Source organism: Leptonotus elevatus, chromosome 8 (genome assembly GCF_054856555.1).
Source record: "Leptonotus elevatus isolate MCC_2025b chromosome 8, RoL_Lele_1.0, whole genome shotgun sequence".
Taxonomy (NCBI): Eukaryota; Metazoa; Chordata; class Actinopteri; order Syngnathiformes; family Syngnathidae; genus Leptonotus; species Leptonotus elevatus.
The window spans coordinates 255,921-275,701 of NC_141246.1; the positions used below are offsets into that span (position 1 = coordinate 255,921).

At 51.3% G+C, this 19,781-nt stretch overlaps 1 protein-coding gene across 3 annotated transcripts; it reads right to left on the reverse strand.

Annotated features, from left to right (window-relative positions):
* Positions 1-31: 31 nt before the first annotated feature.
* Positions 32-19,481, reverse strand: sos1 (son of sevenless homolog 1 (Drosophila)). Of its 3 annotated transcripts, XM_086082534.1 has the most exons (24): positions 18,822-19,481; positions 17,409-17,534; positions 17,202-17,333; positions 16,483-16,647; positions 14,836-15,045; positions 13,803-13,946; positions 13,261-13,371; positions 11,911-12,009; positions 10,869-10,996; positions 9,070-9,364; positions 8,453-8,819; positions 7,462-7,543; positions 7,281-7,397; positions 5,260-5,363; positions 4,903-5,125; positions 4,687-4,806; positions 4,448-4,610; positions 3,248-3,365; positions 2,993-3,165; positions 2,803-2,919; positions 1,378-1,654; positions 1,152-1,196; positions 794-915; positions 32-638 (listed from the first exon to the last, which is right to left on the reverse strand). In XM_086082534.1, exons 1-24 carry the CDS (start codon positions 18,906-18,908, stop codon positions 210-212), a joined length of 3,954 nt encoding a protein of 1,317 aa, XP_085938660.1. In that variant the 5' UTR covers positions 18,909-19,481; the 3' UTR covers positions 32-209. The 3 variants fall into 3 exon arrangements, with proteins under 3 accessions (XP_085938660.1, XP_085938662.1, XP_085938663.1); XM_086082536.1 differs by lacking the exon at positions 1,152-1,196; XM_086082537.1 differs by lacking the exons at positions 32-638; positions 794-915 and having other exon boundaries at positions 943-1,307; positions 18,822-19,480.
* Between the last annotated feature and the right edge of the window lie 300 nt (positions 19,482-19,781).

A 19,781-nucleotide genomic window follows, 5' to 3' on the forward strand; every position in this document is an offset into this window, starting at 1 on the left:
TCAAATGATGCCAATAAAAAAGTAGCGATCGTGACATCGAGACAACTTTTATTCCCTTGTGACAAACAAGTTTGAACAGAACCATGACGAGTTGTACCTCTTTGGTTCTGCTGGTTCCGGTACCTGAAGGCTTCGCACTCCTCTGTGCGTGCGGGTCCACAATCAGCAGTGTCGCATTTGCCGGAGGCCACCGATTGGCTGTGCCCCCCTCACAGCGCAGGGGGTGTGTCCAGCAGGGGGGCGTGGCTCAGAGAGTCCCTCTTATAGGTTTTGGGGGGCAGCTTGGGCACGGCGTGGCGAGGCGGCACAGGGGGGCCGTCCAGCGGGAGGGGCGGCGGCGAGGGGAGGGGCATCTTCCTGGAGACGGGGGAGGGGCTGACAGAGGTGGGCGGCGGTGAGGTGGGGGCGGGGCCCAGGCAGGACGCGGCGGGAAAAAAGGCCTGGGCCGGCAGCTGACGGCGGGAGCGGCCCTGGGGGGGCGGCAGCAGGTGCAGGGGCGAACTCAGCGGCTCCCGGGGGGGCAGCAGGGGGGGGCCGTCGGGAGGGGACGACGACGGCGACGAGTAGCGGGGCGGGAGGAGCTTGCAGGTGGGCTGGCGAGGCGGCACGGCGGGCGGGCTGTCTGGCTGAGGCGACGTCTGAGGACAATCGTCGTCATAACAATCACATCAGGTTGCCATAACAACGTCAACATAAATCATAATGGTTACATTGACATGCATCACCGTCCGTCATAACTATCGTTATCAATCATCATCATCATCATCATCATCATCATCAGGAGGCGGAGAACCTTAGACGGAGAAGACTCGGCCGGCGCAGACTCGGGTCGTCTGCGTGGGGGCACGGGCGGCGGCAAGGGGGCGTCGTCGGGCAGCCGGCAGAAGGAGACCATGGACGACACGGACGACGACCCTGACGGACAAACGGGACATTGCCACAATGTCAGCGCCGACCGGAACAACGAGATGACAAACGTTCCACGGAGCTCCCGAAACGCAAAAGATGAGGATGAGGATGAGGATGAAGGTCCAGCATCTGCAAGGGGACAACCTGCAACAGCCTCACACTCGCTAACGTTAGCAAGACAGACACCAGCGGGGATGAGTGTTACTATGGAAACGGGAAGCGGCGGGACGGCTCATACTAACGTGGGCCGTGCGGCAGCCAGACCGGGCCGAAGACGGCATCGCCAGCTGCGGGATGAACAAGAAGAAGAAGAAGAAGCGCGTGAGGACCGGCAGCCAGACATCGGTGCTAAGCTAACGCAACCATTTGCCGGGTTGGAGTTCAACTCCCTGCAGACGCTTGAGAAACAGGAAGGAGGGCGACAATGACGACGACGGTTAGCGCGGCTAACGCTAATGGTGCGCTTACTGGAGTGGGCGGGGCTGCTGGGCGCCTGCGGAGAATCGAAGACGCTGCCGACGTCGGTGCAGCTGGAGGCGGCCGAGGCGGGGGGCGGAGTCAGCGGCGTGCAGGGGGAGTTGGGGCCGGAGGCGGCGTTGGGGCCGTCGGCCTCGCTGTCGGGGATCCGGCTGTAACTGATCTTGCGCGGCTCGTTCTGCAGCGGCGTCGGGTGGCACGTGGCGCTGCCGCGCGCCGACGTGGGCCGGATGCCCGGAGACTTCAGCGGACACGTGTACCTCTTGGCCTAAAGGTCAGAGTTCACACAGACACGTTGGCATCGGCTACGCCGCAAAGGCCGCGAGGAACTCAACCTCTCCAAAACAAAACAAAAATGGGACAAATGATTACATTTGTCATCTTTATTTTTACTTCACGTATTCTTTAAATGAATTTATGATTGAGATGGAAAAAAAACGGATAATAGTCCACATTTTTAAGTTGTCAGAAAAAAAGATGAAAGATAGATGAAAAAGTTTTTAAATGACCTAAAAATGTCCAAAAAGGAAGAAGAAAAGTAGAAAATGGCCATGAAATGTCCATGAAATTGCCCCAAAAAAGTCCCAAAATTTGATTTAAGAAAAGGTTCAAAAACGAGATGGAATGCGGAAAATTACCATCAAATTGCTGTCCGAAAATTGCTAGCAAAAAAAAGTCCCAAAAAAGGAAGAAAAGGCAGATAATGAACATGAAAAAATGGTCAAAACTGTATGAAAAAAAACAACAACCAAAGTCTGAAGAATTACACGCGTACAAAAAAGAAAGCAGAAGATTAAAGGTACAACTATTTTGTGATGGTGCAGCTCCAATGAGGGCCCCCTCGGGCCCCCCTCGGGCCCCCCGTACATGAGATGAACACAAACACACTCGCTTTCCTTCCTCGCAATCTGAAAAATGGAGATTTTGCTTGTTATTGATTTGTCCTAACGTGGATCTCGCGACGGGAACGCTTGGCATCCTCGAGGCTCGCTTTTTCTTCCTCCTCGTAACTTTTAGGAGAACGCGTTTGTTTGCTATTATTTGCTAATGTTGCTTTTTTTGGGACCCGCGTTGGCCTGCCAGTTTCTGAGCGCGACAAGCTAGAAAGTCTACACCAAATGTTGGAAGGCAAACTGCTGGAAGACGTGAAAAGAAGGCTTTCTGCTCGCCTTATTTGTGGGACGGGTTCAATTGTTGGAATCTGAGCCTTTTTCAAAATCAAAACAAAAAGTCCACATATAAAGAAAAGCGATAATAAAAGCTCGTTCATGAAAAAGGAGGCATTTTGAAAAAAGAAATAAAAAGCGAATTTAGAAGAAGTCGAGAAACGAGAAAGCAAAGCTTGTAAAATGGCGCCGCCGTTGACAGCGGCTGGCGACCGCTCCGCAGAAGAGCGGCCAAAGGGCGAGTACTCACAAATCGGGGCAGGGTGCGAGCGTTGCGAGGTTCGATGAGCAGAGACTTGTTGAACAGACGGTCGCCAAAGTCGTTCTCGCACAGCTCCCCTGTCGGGTTCAGGTTCTCGAAGAACTTCTGCACGCACAGACCGCCGGTCACACTGGCGCCAGCACAAACGGGAGGTCAGGCCACGTGACCCGAGGCCCACCCTGATGTCGCTCTCCACGCGCAGGCAGTACGGCTGGTTCTGGTACTGCTGGATCTCGCCGGTGATCTCCGCCACTTTCCTCCTCTTGCTGAAGTTGATCAAATCTTTTCCGTGTCGCAGCAGGAAGTCCGGATTGCCCTCCTCGGTCTTCAGGATGTTGGTCAGGTAGATGCCTGCCGCACGCACACGCACGCACACACGCATGTGGTTAACGACCACACCCCGCCCCACCTCCACAGGCCAGTTGGGTCATACCAAAAAAGGGCACGCAGGGGGGGTTGATGGAGCGCAGTTTGGCCAAATACTTTTTGTAGTGGTCTTCACTCAGCTTGTGAGCTTCTTCCAAAATCTTCCGCTGGCGATTTGGAATTTGCTGAAGACAAAAAGAAAAATGCAACAAACCTCCACTTACAGTATTTGAGAGCTTCTGAGTACACGCACGCGCACGCACGCACACAGGTTTGTTTTACTATCTTTGTGGGGCCATCTCATTGACATCATGCATTTCCTAGCCCCTCCCCCCAAGCATCAAAAATGATACCTTAACCTCAACCATAGCCCAATTCAAACCTAAACTCTAAAACCAGGTCTTGACCCTCAAAAAGAGGTCTAAACTTGTGGGGCCATTTTTCTGACTTTAGCCCCCACTATGTAACAGAAACAAGACCAAACACACACACACACACACACACCGTTGGTGTTAAAAGCCGCACAACTAAACACTGGCCAATGCGGCGCCAGCTCGGCCAGGGGCACTGATGTGAATAAATGACTGGATCGTGCAAGCCGTTGAAGCCACAGGGCGGCCATCTTGCTCCTCCCACCTCGCCAGCAGACTAATGTATAAACTATACAGTATACGTGCACATTAGACATATGCGGCTCGTAGGCAGTTAGTATAGAGGCGAGGGCGGGGCGAGGGCGGGGGCGAGGGCGAGGGCGAGGGCGGGGGCGAGGGCGGGGGCGGTCACTATTTATTATCAAATAAATACAAATTTCATTTTTGGGGGGGATTTTCTGCCTTTCTGTCCAATTTCTGACATTTTTGGCAATTTTGTAAACATTTTGTGGTCATTTTTATTTATTTTAATATTTTAATTTCTGCCTTTTTTATTAAATTCTGACATTTTTGGCCATTTCTATTTTCCTCTTTGGGAAATTTTTAGGTCATTGTTGAAACTTTTTCTTCTACCTTTCATCTCTCTTTTTCTGACAACTACATTTTGGGAATATTTAATTATTCATGTTTAAAAATCCAAATCATTAATTCATTTTAGGAATATTAATCTAAACAAATACAAATGTAAAAAGGAATCATTCTCATTTCACTCTCTCTTTTTTTTTTTTAGAGAGAGAGATCCACAGGAAAGGGGCTAAAGAGCCACATATGGCCCCAGAGGCGCAGGTTGCAGACCCTTGTGCTAGGCGGTAGCATGTTAGCGGCGGCGCGGGCACCTCGAAGGTGTGGTCCAGCCTGTAGACGGGCGAGGAGTCCATGGCGCTGACCACCGCCAGGACGCCGTTGAAGTTGTTGAGCTCCTGGAAGACTTGAAGGATCTCGATGATGCGCGACACCACCGCCACGCGTTCCTCCAGGTTCTCCGTCTCCACGATGCACCTGCGCCACAGGAGGGAGGGGGAGGGAGGAAGTGGGCGGAGCAAGGCGACGGGCGGCTGCGGCGGGGCCGTCTCACTTTTCAAACCAGAGGGTCAAGTTGGTGGTGTGTCGGATCATCCGGAGCAGGTTGGGCGAGTGGATCTCTTTGTCCTCTTTGGTCCACACGCTGCCCACCAGCTCCGACGGCTGCACCGCCCTGCGGGGGGCGCACACGTGGCGTGGCGTCACGTGGCGTCACGTGGCGTGGCGTCACGTCACGACAAGCGTCCCGGTCGAGCGCTTCGGCGCTCACCTGTAGAGATCGGACTCGAGCAGGGTGAGCTGGCGGGCGACCTCGATGGGGTGAAGCGTCATGAGGTCAAAGTGCTCCAGGTGTCCCGGCTTGCAGATGTGCCACTCGACAGGGGGCGGAGAGTTCTGGAAGGTGATGCTGTGGCTCGGCCCGCACACCGCCGCCTGCTTCTTCCGCTGGATGATCTTGGTGATGGACTCCACCCACTTCCTCATGGCCTTGCCTGCGACAAAAAGCAAACGGGGGAATGTGCCTTTTGGGAGGATGGAAGGTCGCTTGGTTGTCTTTTGTCCCCCCCCCAACACACACACGCGCACACGCACACACACAGGTGAGGAGGGGGCAACACGTCCTCACCTCTGACGGACGCAATGAAGTCCTCCAGTCGTCCCAGCAGATGCGCGTCTCTCTCAAAGTCGTAAAAGTGGTGCTCAACCCAGTGACGGCACACGTTTAGAACTCTAGCAGAGGACACACAGCATGCATAGAAAAAGTGTACACACCCCTGCTCAAAGGCAAGTTTTAAGAAATAAAAAGATTCAACTTTTCCCACAATTTTAAGCCCTTACAGTTAAAGGGATACTCGCAAAACCAAATCAAATGTATTCTTATTTTTTATAAACGGGTGTCTCCTCATTTTGACATTTCAGTGCATGTTGCTTGAACGCTTGAATTTGGGGCAAAAAGCGCGCGTGTGGCGCCATCTTCAGGCGAAACGCTGGCATGATCACAATTTGGCTGTTTGTCCTCTCATTGAACTTGAGACGTGATTTACGGCGCCACTTGCAGCATATGACGTCAGCGCCCGCCTCCGTCTTGTATACAAGCTGCCGCGGGTGCAATTGTGGCGTCTGCCAACGTCTTTTCACCAATTGTCATGAGCAGAGCATTGGGATGAGTTTATTTGGCATCGTTTGTGGTAGTCTGGAAACGATTTGGTATTCACTGCTGCTGTCAATCAAGGCAGACCACGCCCATGCCTCTCGCCTCTCGCCACTCGCACGCCCAACGGTCCTCCAGGTAACTTCCGCTCTGGAGCAAGAGTCCGGTTTCACTTAAACTTTGGCACAGATACATTAGGCTTATATTTGACCTTTGGCATAATGGCACTGTCATTTCTCATTTCTGATTTGGTGGCGATGTTTTGAAGCCGGAAGTAAGACACCCGCTTTGGCTAAAAGCCCGCCTCTCCCATGCGGCTGTCGTGACGTCGTGCTAAGATGGCCGCTACCTGCACTGCTCACAAAACTAGAGTTGACAGATGATTTTGGAAAGTTATTTAAAAATAATAATAATAATTGGGGGTAACTTTGGACCAATTAATCAGCCGGCCGCATAGAACGGAATTGACCTCGATGTCATTATTTTACACACAAGCTAAAGTTACGCTTTGTTTAACAAAAAAAAATAGAGCAAATGAAATCAAACATAAACGTGCTAAATAGGACACACAACATCCTTAACATTTCATTAAGTGCGCCACAAAAAGCATTCTGGGAACAATATATGCAAAACAGGTAGATGCAAAATAATAGCAAAACTGTTGCTTTTGCATTTGTGTACGTTTTTGGAACATTAGAATGACATTTGAACCCTGAAATTTAGGGCTGGCTCACAAATTGTGAAAATCATTGACGCCAATTGTTTTATATGATATCACTTGCTAATCTAGTGTCCCGTGGCGTCCCCTGGCGTCCTCCAGCGAGCGTCAAGTGACAATCGAATCGTCATTCAGCATTGATGTTCGCTTCATTTTCACTTGACAACAAAGCTAACGTTTCATGCTAACATTTTTCACCGGTGAGTTCGCGGTTTGATTTACTTACAAAGTCAGTTTGCCCGACGCCATTTTGAGTGTCCGTTGGCGAACGTTGAAGCTCGGGCCCGCATTTGCAGCAGTGGCCCTTCCGAGAAAGTCAAAATCCTTCACTGAATCCAAAATCAATCGTGAGTCCCGTCGGGCCTCGTCAATCAAATGGATTTTGGAAACGGGAATCCATAAGTCAAGTCGTCCAAATAACATTCCCATCTGCGAGCGGTGACGTTGGTGCAGTCGCATGTTACAGCAAAGTCCCTCGGAACAGTTGAACTCGCCACTTTGAACGGTGACAGGTGCGCGTGCGTGCGTGCGTGCGTGCGTGCGTGCGTGCGTGCGTGCGCCGACATCAATGTGAAGGCCGATGATGGATTGCGAACGTGGTCAAACCGACAGTTGGCGTGCGCAACCACAAGCGCACGAGTTTGTTTTTACTTTGACTCTCCGAAAGAGTTTTCAGGTCATGAAATGCTCGTTCGATCTCACAAAACCCAGGTAGGCATTTGAACAGGGGGTGTGTAGACTTTTTATAGCGGCGCACGTGTGCTTCGCATGTTGTTACCTGAGCTGGACGGGCTGCACAAATTCTTTCCGGAAGCGTTTGAGTTCTGCGCTGACGGGCTGCTCTCCTGCGTCCACGTGATCCACCTCGTTGGGTCTCGGCTCGGGAATCTCAAACCTGAACAACGCGCGGTGATGTCATCACGCGCGTGTTTGTGCGTGTGCGTGTGCGTGCGCGCTACCTCTCGATGAGCAGGTCCAGCAGCTCCTGCGGCTTGCAGAAAGATCTGTACGTCGTCAGAAATGTTCGGACAAAATTGGGATCTGCGGAAGGAAGGACGGCAGAGGACCAACGTAACACATCGTGGACCGGCCCCCGTCCAGAAGCGCATTCGCGGACTGTCCCGCTTCTAGCCCTGATCCTAATCCTGGTCACAAAAAGAGTCTCAAATGGTTTTGCTGTCATCCCCTGAAGAGTCCTCATCCTGGACCCGATTCGAACTCTGACCGTCATCCGGGATCTTATTCTTGTCATGATGCTCAACGCATGACTGATCCAAATCCTGGGCATCAAGAATTGAGAGGAACCGGTACTCACATTCGCTGTACGCAAGAAACAGGAGCAGGAGAGAGGTGTGCGTGTGTGTGTGTGTGTGTGCGTGCGTGTGTGTAACACGCAATAGTACACACGCCGCACGACACCAAGAACAAAACGCACACAAAGACGGGCCAGCAGGGAGGATGTTCTGGACCTGAGAATTGTTGGGAATGCTAACCAGAAAGAAAGGTCCACATTCAAACCATGCCCAACCCAATCCTGACTTGATTCTAGCCCAGATCCCGAGTCGAGTTCTGATCCCAATCCTGGTCCTGTTCTTGGTCTGAATTCTGACTCTAATCCTGCACTTTATTCTTGTCGTGACTCTAATTTGAGCACTGATCCAAATCCCGGTCCTTATCCTAAACCTAGTCCTCATGGCAGACCTGATCTTAGGCCTGACCCAGCGCTCGGTGCCGATCCGGATACTATCCATCCAGATCCTAGTTTTGATCCGAGTTTCCCAATGACAGCACTAATTCAAACCCTGGTCCTGATTCTCTGCCTGATCCTGATACTTGATTCCGATTCTAATTCTGGTGAAAAACTGCTGATTCTAGTCCCGATCCCGGACGTGTTTCTCGCACCCGATCCCGATCCCGATCCCGATCCAACGGGCGGGCCGGCGTACTCACCGGCATACATGTGGAAGGTGAGCCTCTCGATGAGCTTGAGGACGGTGCCGGCCTTGACCACGGGGATGCCCGACTTGGACTGCACGCTGTCCTCAAAGACCACGTTCTCCTCGGAGTCGGGCTGGGCGAAGCGGTAGAGGTGCGGCGCCGGCAGGTGCACGTGCTGGTCCTTGTCCTCCTGCAGCACGGCGGCGTCCAGCATTCTCTCCAGCGTGCTGCGGTACTGGAGCGACACCAGCGCCGCCATCCAGCCGTTCTTCTCCTCGGCCGACTTGGCGGCGAACACGACGCTGTTGCCGTCCTTCAGGATGATCTCAAAGGCGTGCCGGTACTCGCCCTCCTTGTCGTCCTTGTCGTTGATCTGGACCTTGCGGAGGATTGCAAAATGTTGGCCATAACGCTAAAAGTCAAAGGAAGATCCCGTTCAAATGCTCGCGGGAAGTTAGCGTCGCCTTTGGGACTGTTTTTATATTCACAAACAAATGCTGAATGCATGAAATCTATTTTTGGAAATGATCGGCAGATCAATCGCCGATCGGCCAGAAATGCTGACGGTATGTTTGTCGGCCCTGTGGAATGACTTCCAATGTGCCCCCCCCGGCCCCCCGTTGTGTAACCTTGCGCATGAAGAACTTCTCCTTGAGGCGGTACTCGGCGGCCGAACCCTGGCCGGGCAGGCGCGGCGGTCCGTGGTTGGACTTGCAGCAGATCATGAGGCCGTCGAAGAGGAAGATGTGGCGCTCGTGTTTGGCGCCCACCCGGGTCAGCGTTCCCTCCATGATGAAGTGGTTGCAGCACTGGCCGATGTCTTTGCCCTCCCAGCCGTCGATGTTCTTCTGGATTTCGTTCATCTTCTTGATGGCCACGTGTTTGCCCTTCATCTGCTGGCTGTACAGGCGGCACGCCGACTCACTGCAACGCACACACGCCGGCAAGGGTTGGACAACAACACCGAGACCGGATCCCCGTCAGAGTCCGAAGACACTCCGCACTTGTCCGTGCTTCTAGATCCGATAGTGATTCCAACACGGATCCGAGTTCTGGTCCTCGTACTCACGCCGGACCCGACCCTGAACATCGCAGCACCGACGTTAATCCCGGAGCCCGTTTGATGTCGTAATTGTGATTCTAGCGCCAATCGAAAACCCGGCCAACTTGCCAGCGAGCTGAATTCTGGCGGAAAACTTTGCAGAATACATCTCGTGCCGCTCACGTATCGACCAAACCAATCAGGCGTCGTTATGGCATGACGAAACCAAGAAGCGCCGATGGCGGGGGGGGGGACAAACAAAATTAACAGACGAAAGGACGCTGCAATTAATTCTGTGGATTGAATTTGAACAGCGTTGTGCCTTTTTAGCTGCTAAAGATGTTCGTGCCCCCCCAAGACGTCGAGACGGAAGACGACATTTTCATCCGGTGCCTTGATTGGTCAAAACAAATGAGCAAAGACGCCGCACGGTCCAATCAGCCGCAAGCATCGTACAGCAAGTCCGTCCCTTCCCAAACGGATCTGCCGGCCCACATGGATCATGTCAACAATCGCAATTATCAATCTGGCTCGTGAGGTTCCAAACCTGGCCCTGATTCTAGTCCCGATGCTGAACCTTGTCCTCACCTGGGTACGATTCTAGTACTGACCCTACAATGGACCTTGATCTAGTACTGATCAAAATCCTGGTCCCGTTTGTAGTCCTCATTCTTGAGACGATTCTAATTTTGATCCCGAAGGCAAGTCCCGATTCTGGTCCTGATTGTCGGCTGCCCCTTTCTTGCAGTATTGGTCCTAGGTAAGAATTTCATCCTGATCCCGATTGTCGTCCCGATTGTGATCCTGATGCCGGTAAGAGTCCAAAGCGTCACGTTTCAATGAAGAATCCAACATGGCGGAAAGATGAAAAGCACAACAACGAGCATTCATCACGTGACCAGAGAGAGGAAGGCGATTGGCTGCGAGCTCGAGGTCGGGACCGCCGGCGAGATGACGACGTCGTCGGCGGGTCGACGTTAACGGCGGTCCACGCGACACGGGTGCCCGCGAACCCGAGCGAAGGTGGCGTGCGCCGAGGCTCGCCTAATCACTTGAGCACATAAACCCCTGCGGAATGAGGACGGCGCGTCACGGGACGCCCACGAGGCTGCGGGGCGCACTTACGTCTTCATAGCCAAGCGTCAATCATCCGGCTCGTCTCCGCGTTCGAGCTGCAGCGGCCGCCGCCTCCAAGCCCCTTTGCTTTTTCTGCTTTTTTCTTTCCCCCCCTTCCTGTTCTTGTTGCTAACAGAACAATGAGCGGGACCGCCCTGCCCGCCTGCCCTGCTCACTTCCTGCCCCCTCCGCCCCCGGTGGCTGTATTTGGGTCCGGGGAGCCGGAGGATGGGCGGAGTCCCGCCACGCAGTGGAACTTTCCACACGAACCTGAGTTTGCGCTTGAGCAGGCTGCGGGAGCAAATCCTCTCCACGCTGCTCTGCAGGTTGAGCAAAGCCGTGATGGCCTGCTTCAGGCACTCCTTGTCCTCCTCGTCCTCGCTCTTCTCCTCCAGTTGCTACACACGCACGCACGCACACACACGCACGCACGCACGCACACACGCACGCACACGCATCGTTTTCAGCATCATCGGTAGTTATGCCACATTTGCTGGGTTTTTGTGTGTGGGCGCTCAGGCCAAAGCAATTAAAGTGGCGCCATCTTGTGGCATCTGCTGCCAATGAACCACGTGGTGCCTTGAGCTAAGAGTTGAATTTGTTCTGTGACTGCGTTTGTAACTCAATTTACTTGTATATCAAATCAATCAAATCAAACTGAAATGTCATTTCGACATTCCAGCCCCACCGAAAACAAAAAACTTAGGGTTCAAATATATAACAAATTGTGAACGAGAATAAGAAGAAATGCATTGTCTTTGTAGGACAAGATTATTTTAGTTAACTAAAACTAACCCAATAACTACAACTAAAATGAACGAAATAAAGCAAAAAATGAAAATGCTTTTTAAAAAACTAAAACTAAGTGAGACGACATCTGACATTTACAAAATGAACTATAATTGTAATGAAAATGTTTTTGTCTTCGGTAATTCATTTAATTTTGATTGATTTCAATACGAAGCGGAATAAGGACGTTCGAAAGTGACGTCATTTCGCAGCAGCCAATAGAAAAGCACTTTCGGATGATGTCGTTCCTAAGAGACAATTTTGTACGTTTGACTCCGAGGGTTCGCCTTGCCTGCTTTTTCATTCCATGCAGCCCAAACGCAATGCGAGGTGACTTTTCCATTTGACGCGGTCTTCATTAAGTCCGCCACGCAAGTAATACGCGTTCAACGTAAACTAATACAAAAAGTTTAACTCGTCAAAAGTTTAAAAAAATGTACAAAACAAAAACACAACTAACTGAAATGAAAATTCCAAAACTTGAAAAAGCTGATGCTGATGCTGAAGATGCGGCAGGTGTTACCTTGATGGTCTCGAAGAGGTGCAGGCAGTAGTACACGGGTGCGAGCAGCATTCGGGGCAAGACGTACTGCACGGCTTCCTTGAAGCCTTCGCAGATGGACTGCGGAGACAAACAAAATCAATCAATCAATCAATCAATCACGCTGCTCACCGGTCTTCCTTGCGTTCATCCCGTCAGCCCTACGCTCGGCTCGACTGGGCCGCAGTCGGCGCCAGGACGACAAATCCGTAAGCGGCCAGCAGGACGTCACCGTATTCAGCAGGAAAAGTCAATGTCACCGAACCAAAAAACATTTCCGGAATTGGCCTGAAGATGAAGATGAAGATGAAGATGAAGATGAAGATGACGATGAAGATGAAGATGACGATGAAGATGAAGATGAAGTGATTGTCACAAATTCCTTCTCCGCATTTGAGCCATCCCCCGAGGGAGCGGTGAGCAGCAGCAGCGGCCGAGCTCATCAATCATTGGTGATCGAACCCTAAGCCGATTCCCAGCCCAATTTGAAAGTCACAGGACACTCGGGTCTGCGGCGTCCGAGCCGTCCAACGATGACCCGACTCGGAGTGAAACGTTTTCAGAACAACGAAGAAGGCAAACAAACGCAGCACAAAGACGACAAGTTGTCAATATGGTGGCAGTTGCGTTGTTGTTTATTGCTGTCGTGATTCTGGAGGTCGACAAATAAACATTGGACGGACGAGGAGTGAAGCCCAAGATGCCTTTTGGACAAAACAAGTGCCAGAAAATGCCAAGACCGTTCCCACCAGATCGCAGACAAGCGGTACCACCGCGTATCGATATTGGGCCGATATCTGGCATCGAGCGTGTCCGCCCTGGCACTGCATCAGGAAGAAAGGGCGTTCTTCGCAAATTTGGGATTCCCATGACATTTTTTAGATCAAAAGTAATCAAGGTACGAGTATTTGTGTTAGTGAGTACTTGGAGGGAATGATTGCACTACTATTGGTGGTGGGGGGGGGGGGGGGGAGAAAAACTGCCAAGCGAGCAGTGAGCTTTAGATTCGACTGTGACACGAAAATGCATTTTCAAAACTGGCCCATTTCACTCCCACAGAAAAAAATCCTGTCGAACCCCACAGTGGGGGGGAAAAAGAAAGAAAGAAAAGAAAAGACAAATCCTGCTCCTGTTCAAACACATCTGTCCAATTAGATAATCCTGCTCTTTTGTTTCCTGTAAGGTCCTGAACCCGTGCTTTAAGGTAAAGCGGCCTCCCATGCCGCGGGAATCCCGATGTCAGACATCGTTACATTAGGAAGCCAGAAATGAGTCTTTTATCTGCTCTGCCGATGACATCATCGGGTCAGAGCGTCCGTGGGCGGGACTTACCTGGAGGTGGAAGGCGGCGCCGGGTTTGGTGACCTGGCTCAGAAAATGCTGCTGGAAGCCAGAGCGAAGCACGTCCTGAGCGTACGTCTCGTACGGGTCGAAGGCCAGCTCCTGCGCGCCGAGTCACGTGACAGACGGTCGGCCAATGGGAGGAGAGAACGCAAGCTCAGTTCAGCTTGAACGCAACATGCGGCAATAATTGCACATTTGGTGCACTTTTTTTCATTCATTATCAAAGCATGGACTAATGGGAAAGTAGTACAACTAAGGAGCGAGAGCAAGAGAGGGAGGAAAAAAAGAGCGCTATAATGAGGGAAGGAAGGAGGAAAAGAGCGAGCAAGCAAAATGGCAGGCAGGAAGCAAGAAATGCAAAGATGAAGCGAGAGGAGGCGGCAAGGCGAGAGAGAGAGGAAGCGAGAACATGAGAGCAAGACGGCCAGGAAGCGCGAGAGAGAAGGAGGCCATGAGCAGGAGAGATGAGGAGGAAAAGGGAACACCTGAGAGAAAGAAAGCGGTGAGCGGCGGCGGCGGCGGCGGCGAACCTCGGCCAGGTCCTCGAAGCAGCTGCCCACCAGGGGGTGCGGGCTGCCGTCGTCCGTCATCTCCACCGCGTCCTCCAGCAGGCCCAGCATTTTGGCCGTGGCCTCGTGAACGTCCACCACACGGCTGAAGATGCTCTCCACGTCCTGATGGACGCGGGTCCAGAGGTCAAGAGGTCAAGAGGTCACGGGGACGCTTTTGTTTGATCTTGCGCTCCACAAATGCGCCATACGTATTAAAAACAAATCATTTTGGAAAATAGAAACAAGCTTGCTCTAAAAACTCTTTCAAATGAACTGAATTGAAAAACCTTACAAAACGTATTCTCACCTTGGGCCATATCAAGGAAGGAAGGTGAAATATTCCTTTGGGAATTGTCGTTTACTTTTTTCGGACCTTGCACTCCGTACATTGAAAAAAACTTGAAGATTTGGAAAATAAGAAAAATAACCTCACCGTTCATAAAAGAAAACAAAGACATTTTCTTTTTCTTCCGCTCAATCCAAACAAGCAGCGCACGTTTGTTCACGCTGAAGTCACGTTTAATCTCGAGAGGTTTTGCGCATCGAACCAGGAGACATTCCTGACGAAAATGGGTTGGTGCGCGTGCGATGTGTTGATTGCGCCGCGTGGCTGCAGGTTCAAACGGGTTACTCCCGTTTTTGCTTTCTTTTTCTCCCGGTCACGTGTGACGTCTCCGCCGGTTCGGAAGTCTGCCGGCAATTTGTAAATCTCGCCATGTGGACCGACCCGCCTTTACCGTGTCCAGCATGTAAGCGGCTGACTGATGCCTTATTGCCACCTGCTGGCAGAAAGTGAAATTGCAACTGAGCATCTCCTTCGCGGCCCAAATTCTAATTGGTGCTCCTTTTGGTTCCGAATCCCGCGCCTCGCCGACCACGTCGCCAAATACGCGCGCTTTCGACGCGCTGGGTTGAGCAAAGCCCCAAAATGGTCATTGCGACAAACGCAGCCTGGCACTCGTTACGACGTTTTCTCTGACGAGCGCTTTGAGTCGCGCGGCGGCGTACGTACGTGCTGCGAGAAGAGCATGGCGTTGGCGCTGAAAGGCTCCCTGAAGACCTTGATGAGGAGTTCCAGCTGGCGCAGGAAGTGGCGTCCGTCGGCCATGAAGCTCCGCACCAGCTCGTAGTAACTCTGCTCCTCGATGGCCGACGGCTCCTCGTCCATCAGCGGGAAGCCGCTCACGTCGTCCTCGTCCTGGTGGAACATGTCCATCAGCACCTGGACGGACGCACAGGAAGTCCTTTGACATCCACGGGGACAAAATGGGGGCAAACCACAACTCGACGAATTCAAATGAAAAGCCTCGCAGCAAGCAGTTCATTTTGGCGTGTGAGATTTTTTATTGGTCTTCTGATCCGATTTTTTTTTTTTTTTTTTTTTTTTAAAGGTGTGCTCTTTCCTAACGCGCCGCCTACAAAAATGAGATTTCATTTCATTTACGTGGCGCTTCCAAGGGCGCCAACGCAACTTCCTCTCCAAACGGTATTCAAAGGCTGATTTAGGATGCTAAGCAAATGCCGGCGAATGTCGGCGCCATTGCGTGATCGGCTGCAAGCGGCGTCCGTTCAACTCGCACCATAGCCGTGACAGCTCGGGGTTGACCAATTCCGGTCCTCCGGCTCCCGACCCGGTCCCGCAGGTTTCAGATGTTCCCGCCCACTCAGGAGCCGGATCGTGATCCCGCGTGCTGATGAGCTCGTTATGACTCGGGTGTGCTCGTGGGCGGATTTTGGATGTGGATTTGGAAATGGATCCAGTTTGTTTGACCCAGGTCTCTTGAGCAAACGCTTATTTACGGCAGCCAATATAAAGCTGCATAACATTCTTGCTTTTGCTGCCAGAAAGAATATATTGTTGGATTCCGCCTGCTGGAATGTGATATTGAAATTGGAATATCTGACAAACATTTGACATCACAAAGTGGACCAATTTTGAGTTCTCTTGATGGGTTGGAAAAGGTACTTCTTGAATTTTGGACCGTTTTGCGCTAAACATTTGAATATTGAAGATTGTGAGTTTGCATTTTTGTTTTGTTTTGGTCACTGCGTTAATTCGTATGCTTTGTATACGACGAATTGGTGGACCGCATGACGACACTTTTGCATGTTTTTGTTTGTATAACATTTGCGGAAAATTCAATAAATATATTGAGGGAAAAAAAACATTCGATTCAAAACTTCAAATATGTCTGAAGAAGACAGTTGGTGCCACATAAGCCAGGATTCCTGCTTGTGGTCCACGTAAATAAGAAAGTAGTAAATAAGAAAGTAACCTGCCTTTCATTGCACTTCAAACTTGCGTTCCTTCAATTCTGTATGACCATATTTGGGAAAACATTTTAGGAGAAGGGAAAATAGGAAAAAGTGTTTTGTGATCCATCGCACCACCAGCGCAACGTCTACCCGGGAGCTCCAAAAGAGACGCCCCCGCCCTGAGAGCGAAACGAGCCCCCGAGAGTCACAGCCGCGTCACCGCAAACGTTGGAGACGAACGTTGGTGCTTTGCGGCAGATGAAAGCAAATGAAAAGACGGACGGCGGCAAAGCCCTTCTTTTTGCCCTGCGCTACACCGAGCAACGTGGATCAGAACCAGGTGGCGTCCGATTGGCTGATTGGCCATCGTGTAAACGCGCAAGCCCGCGTCGGCGTGCGCTACCTTGTCGGCGCACATGGCCACGGTGATGTCCTGCTGCGAGATCTCGTAGTGTCGGATGTTCCTGACGTAGTTCCCCGCCAGCTTGAGGATGTCGGCGGAGATGTACTCCAGCACGGCCACCATGTAGACCGACACCTGGTGGTCCACCTTGTAGCCCAGCACCTCCTGCCAGCACAAGGAAACATGCCATCAAGGCGCCGGCCATGCGGCTCCCAAAATCCAAGATGGGGGCCTGCGCTCATTTCTACACCTTCTCCAGGCTACGGCGTCATCGCCGAGGTTTCTTTTTTGTCACTGGTGGACGGAATTCAAAATGGAGTTGAGTTTGTGGCTAAGCCAAGGATTGCAAGCGACTCCCCGATTGCTACAAAGGGAATTGGACATGGCGGCTCGGATGGTCGCGACAAGAGTTGCCAAGATCACAAACAAACGACATCGATGTACAAATAAATCTTCTTACAGTCGCCATTGCGGATGCGCCTGCCAAGCGCCGTCTCTCAGAGTGCTTGAAAATCCTTGCATTCTATTGTCTCACCACTAGATGTCACATAATAATATAATGTTACCTCAGCGACGGGAATTTGTGCCCTAACAAGCAACTTTTTGTTTGTTGAAATTGCAATCGGCCCCGTTTTTGTTGAGGCGCCGCACGGGTCAAATCGAGCGAGCAGGACCACCACACGGGCTTTCGCTAAAGGGCCAACTACAGCTCAGCTTACCTTGAGCAACGGGTGTATCTTGTCGACGGGCAGAGCCAGCGGGTTCCTTCGCTTCCTTTTCTCGATGGCGGCCTGGGCGTCAGCGATGGCCCACTTGTCGATGGGGTGAGGGAAACTCTTCTGGACCCGCTCCTGCTTGGAATGCACGCACACGCGCCCCGGTCATGTGATGTGCGGAGTGCGTGCGTGCGCGCTCGCGTGTCTCACCTCCACGTCCTGCACGGTGCGAGGCTGCGCCTGACACAACATGCTGAGCAGCAGCAGGATCAGCTCCTCGATGTACTGCAGCGCCTCCTGCTTGGACACCAGGTTAGGATGCACCTGCTTCAGCACCTGACAAGCACACGCACGCACACGCGCCAAAGTTGCCATTTTTTGTTGGTTTTGTACGGAAGCGTATTGCATTCACCTGAAAAAAAAAAGGGGGAAAAACCTTTCTGACTCATTTTTGGGGGGAGCTTTTTGGGGGGGACTCGTTTGTTTTAATTCTCCATCTTTGTGAATTGTTTTTCTGTCATGAAAAACGGGGAACATTTTATTTAAAAAAACAGGAGGAAAAAAAACTTTTTAAACAGAACTGGTGCTTCTGTGTTTCCGATTTTTTTTTTTTACCTCTGAACTCCAAGTGACTTGTTGCAGACTTGCTAATAGCAGTTTTAAAAATAATATTCAGAAAAATTAAAAAATATTCAGAAAAATAGGAAAAAAAACTATTTTATAAAACATGGAAAAATGATGCAGAAAAACAGAAAACAAATATTCTGAAAATATATATTTTCTAAATGAAAAAAATACTCAAAAAACAAAGCTCCCCCCAAAACTGAGTGAGAAAAACAGGATTTCTTTTTTCAAGTGAATAAAATACACTTGCGTAGATTTGACTCTTTAAATTCAGTTTGAGTTCCTTTTTAGAGCAGAGCAGTTGCTTATTTTCAAATTCAAGTGTCGGGATGGACAGCAATAAACCAATAAATGTGTTTCGAATGAACCCCGAAAGCTCATGCATACTTTTGCTGTTGATTGACGAAAACATTGGCTGGATTTGTATTTCGTCTTCTAACCCTAAGATGCGATTCCAGATAGTCTGCATTTTTCTAAGAGCCTTTTGGTTTTGATCTGATTTCGTGACATAAATATCATTTCAGGTTGAGTTGTGCAGTTTTGTTGAACTGTAATGACCTTGACGCCCGCACGTACGCAATCATTGGGTGTGTTTGTAATCACTGATTGACTCATTCTATACTCATCTTGATGGGTGGGGTGGTTCATGAAACCGCCTTTTGGGTGCAAAATGCCTGTTATTAGTTTATCAGTGTCATGATCCTCCTCCTCATCATCATCATCATCATCATCATCATCATCATCATCATCATCATAGTCCTACATTTTATTGATGTTTTGGGGGGCGCAATGCATTACAATGGGCGTCAAAGTATCGCTATTCGAGGCTCGGCGAGCTTCCAGACGGCAAAGAAAAGGGACGCGGACGACGACGCGCTGCACTTCCTGTGACGTCATTGGTCTCCAATGATGCCACACAAGCCTCGCCTGAGTGATGGGCCAGGACCACAGAACCGGAAGTATTGTGCCAAGCGGAGCGCGGGCGCGCGCGCGCGTTACCTTGTCCAGAGATGGAACGAGCAGGCCTCTCCATTTGGCGGCGTTGTCATCGCTGAAGAAGTCGTACTGCTGCTGGGCCGCCTGCATGATGGGGGCGTGGGGCGGGAGGGCTTGGGGGGCTGCTTTACATGGACGGCTGCCGAGCGGCGGTACCGGCGGAGCGGGGAGCCTCGGCGCATCCAGCCGAAAGCATCCTCCGCGCCCGCCAAGTCGTGACGCCGCGAGCTAGCCGTTAGCCGGCGGCGGCTAATCGGACGCTCTGACCGCTAGCCGCTCCATGCTAACCGCTTGCCTCAAGACGGGTTCGCCTGCCTGCTTGCTTGCTAGCTAGCTAGCTAGCTAGGTAGCGGGCGGGCGGGCGGCAGCCATCCGGTCGCTACCCGGTTACCTGACTCGGCGGCACCGGGGACGGTTCGGAACGAGGAGCGACCGCGCCGGCGGACACTTCCCGGGGAAAGATGAGGGGGAGGAGAGGAGGGCGCACACAAGTGTCTTCGTCGGAGCCTCCGCTCGTCCGGTTCTGGTTAGCGAATCCCGTCCGAGCAACCGGCGGTGATGTGGAAGCTCTCGGTTGTCTACTCCCGTCACTGTGTGTGTGTGCGTGTGTGTGCGTGTTATCGTGACTGTGTGTAGCTAGTCGACGGTGGAGGAGCTGCGCATGCGCAAACACGTCATGACGCCAAGGGGCCGTGCTGTGATGCAGAGCGCCGCGGAAGATGCTGTCCAAATGTTTATTTTTTCACACACGCACGGTCTCCCCAGCGGTAAAGCCCATTTTTGGTTTGTAAATAATTGCCACTCATTACAACTATCATGAAAAATACTTAAAACATAAAAATTAGAGGGTAAAAAAATACAAATAAGTGCTCTGGAGGGGTTATAGGTTCTTCCTAAAAAGCTCTGCAAGATCAATTCTCGCGGGATTTGTGTGTTGCCCGAACCCGCTGACCAATCACAAAG

What these genes read in the sequence shown, in the direction of transcription:
- sos1 (XM_086082534.1), bottom strand. Translation starts at nt 18,908, where the DNA reads ATGCAGGCGGCCCAGCAGCAGTACGACTTCTTCAGCGATGACAACGCC. An exon ending in TGGCCATGTGCGCCGACAAG is followed by an intron (nt 15,046 to 16,482) that starts GTAGCGCACGCC and finishes GCGTCCGTCCAG; the next exon opens with GTGCTGATGGACATGTTCCA. An exon ending in CACCTTCCACATGTATGCCG is followed by an intron (nt 7,544 to 8,452) that starts GTGAGTACGCCG and finishes TTCCTTCCGCAG; the next exon opens with ATCCCAATTTTGTCCGAACA.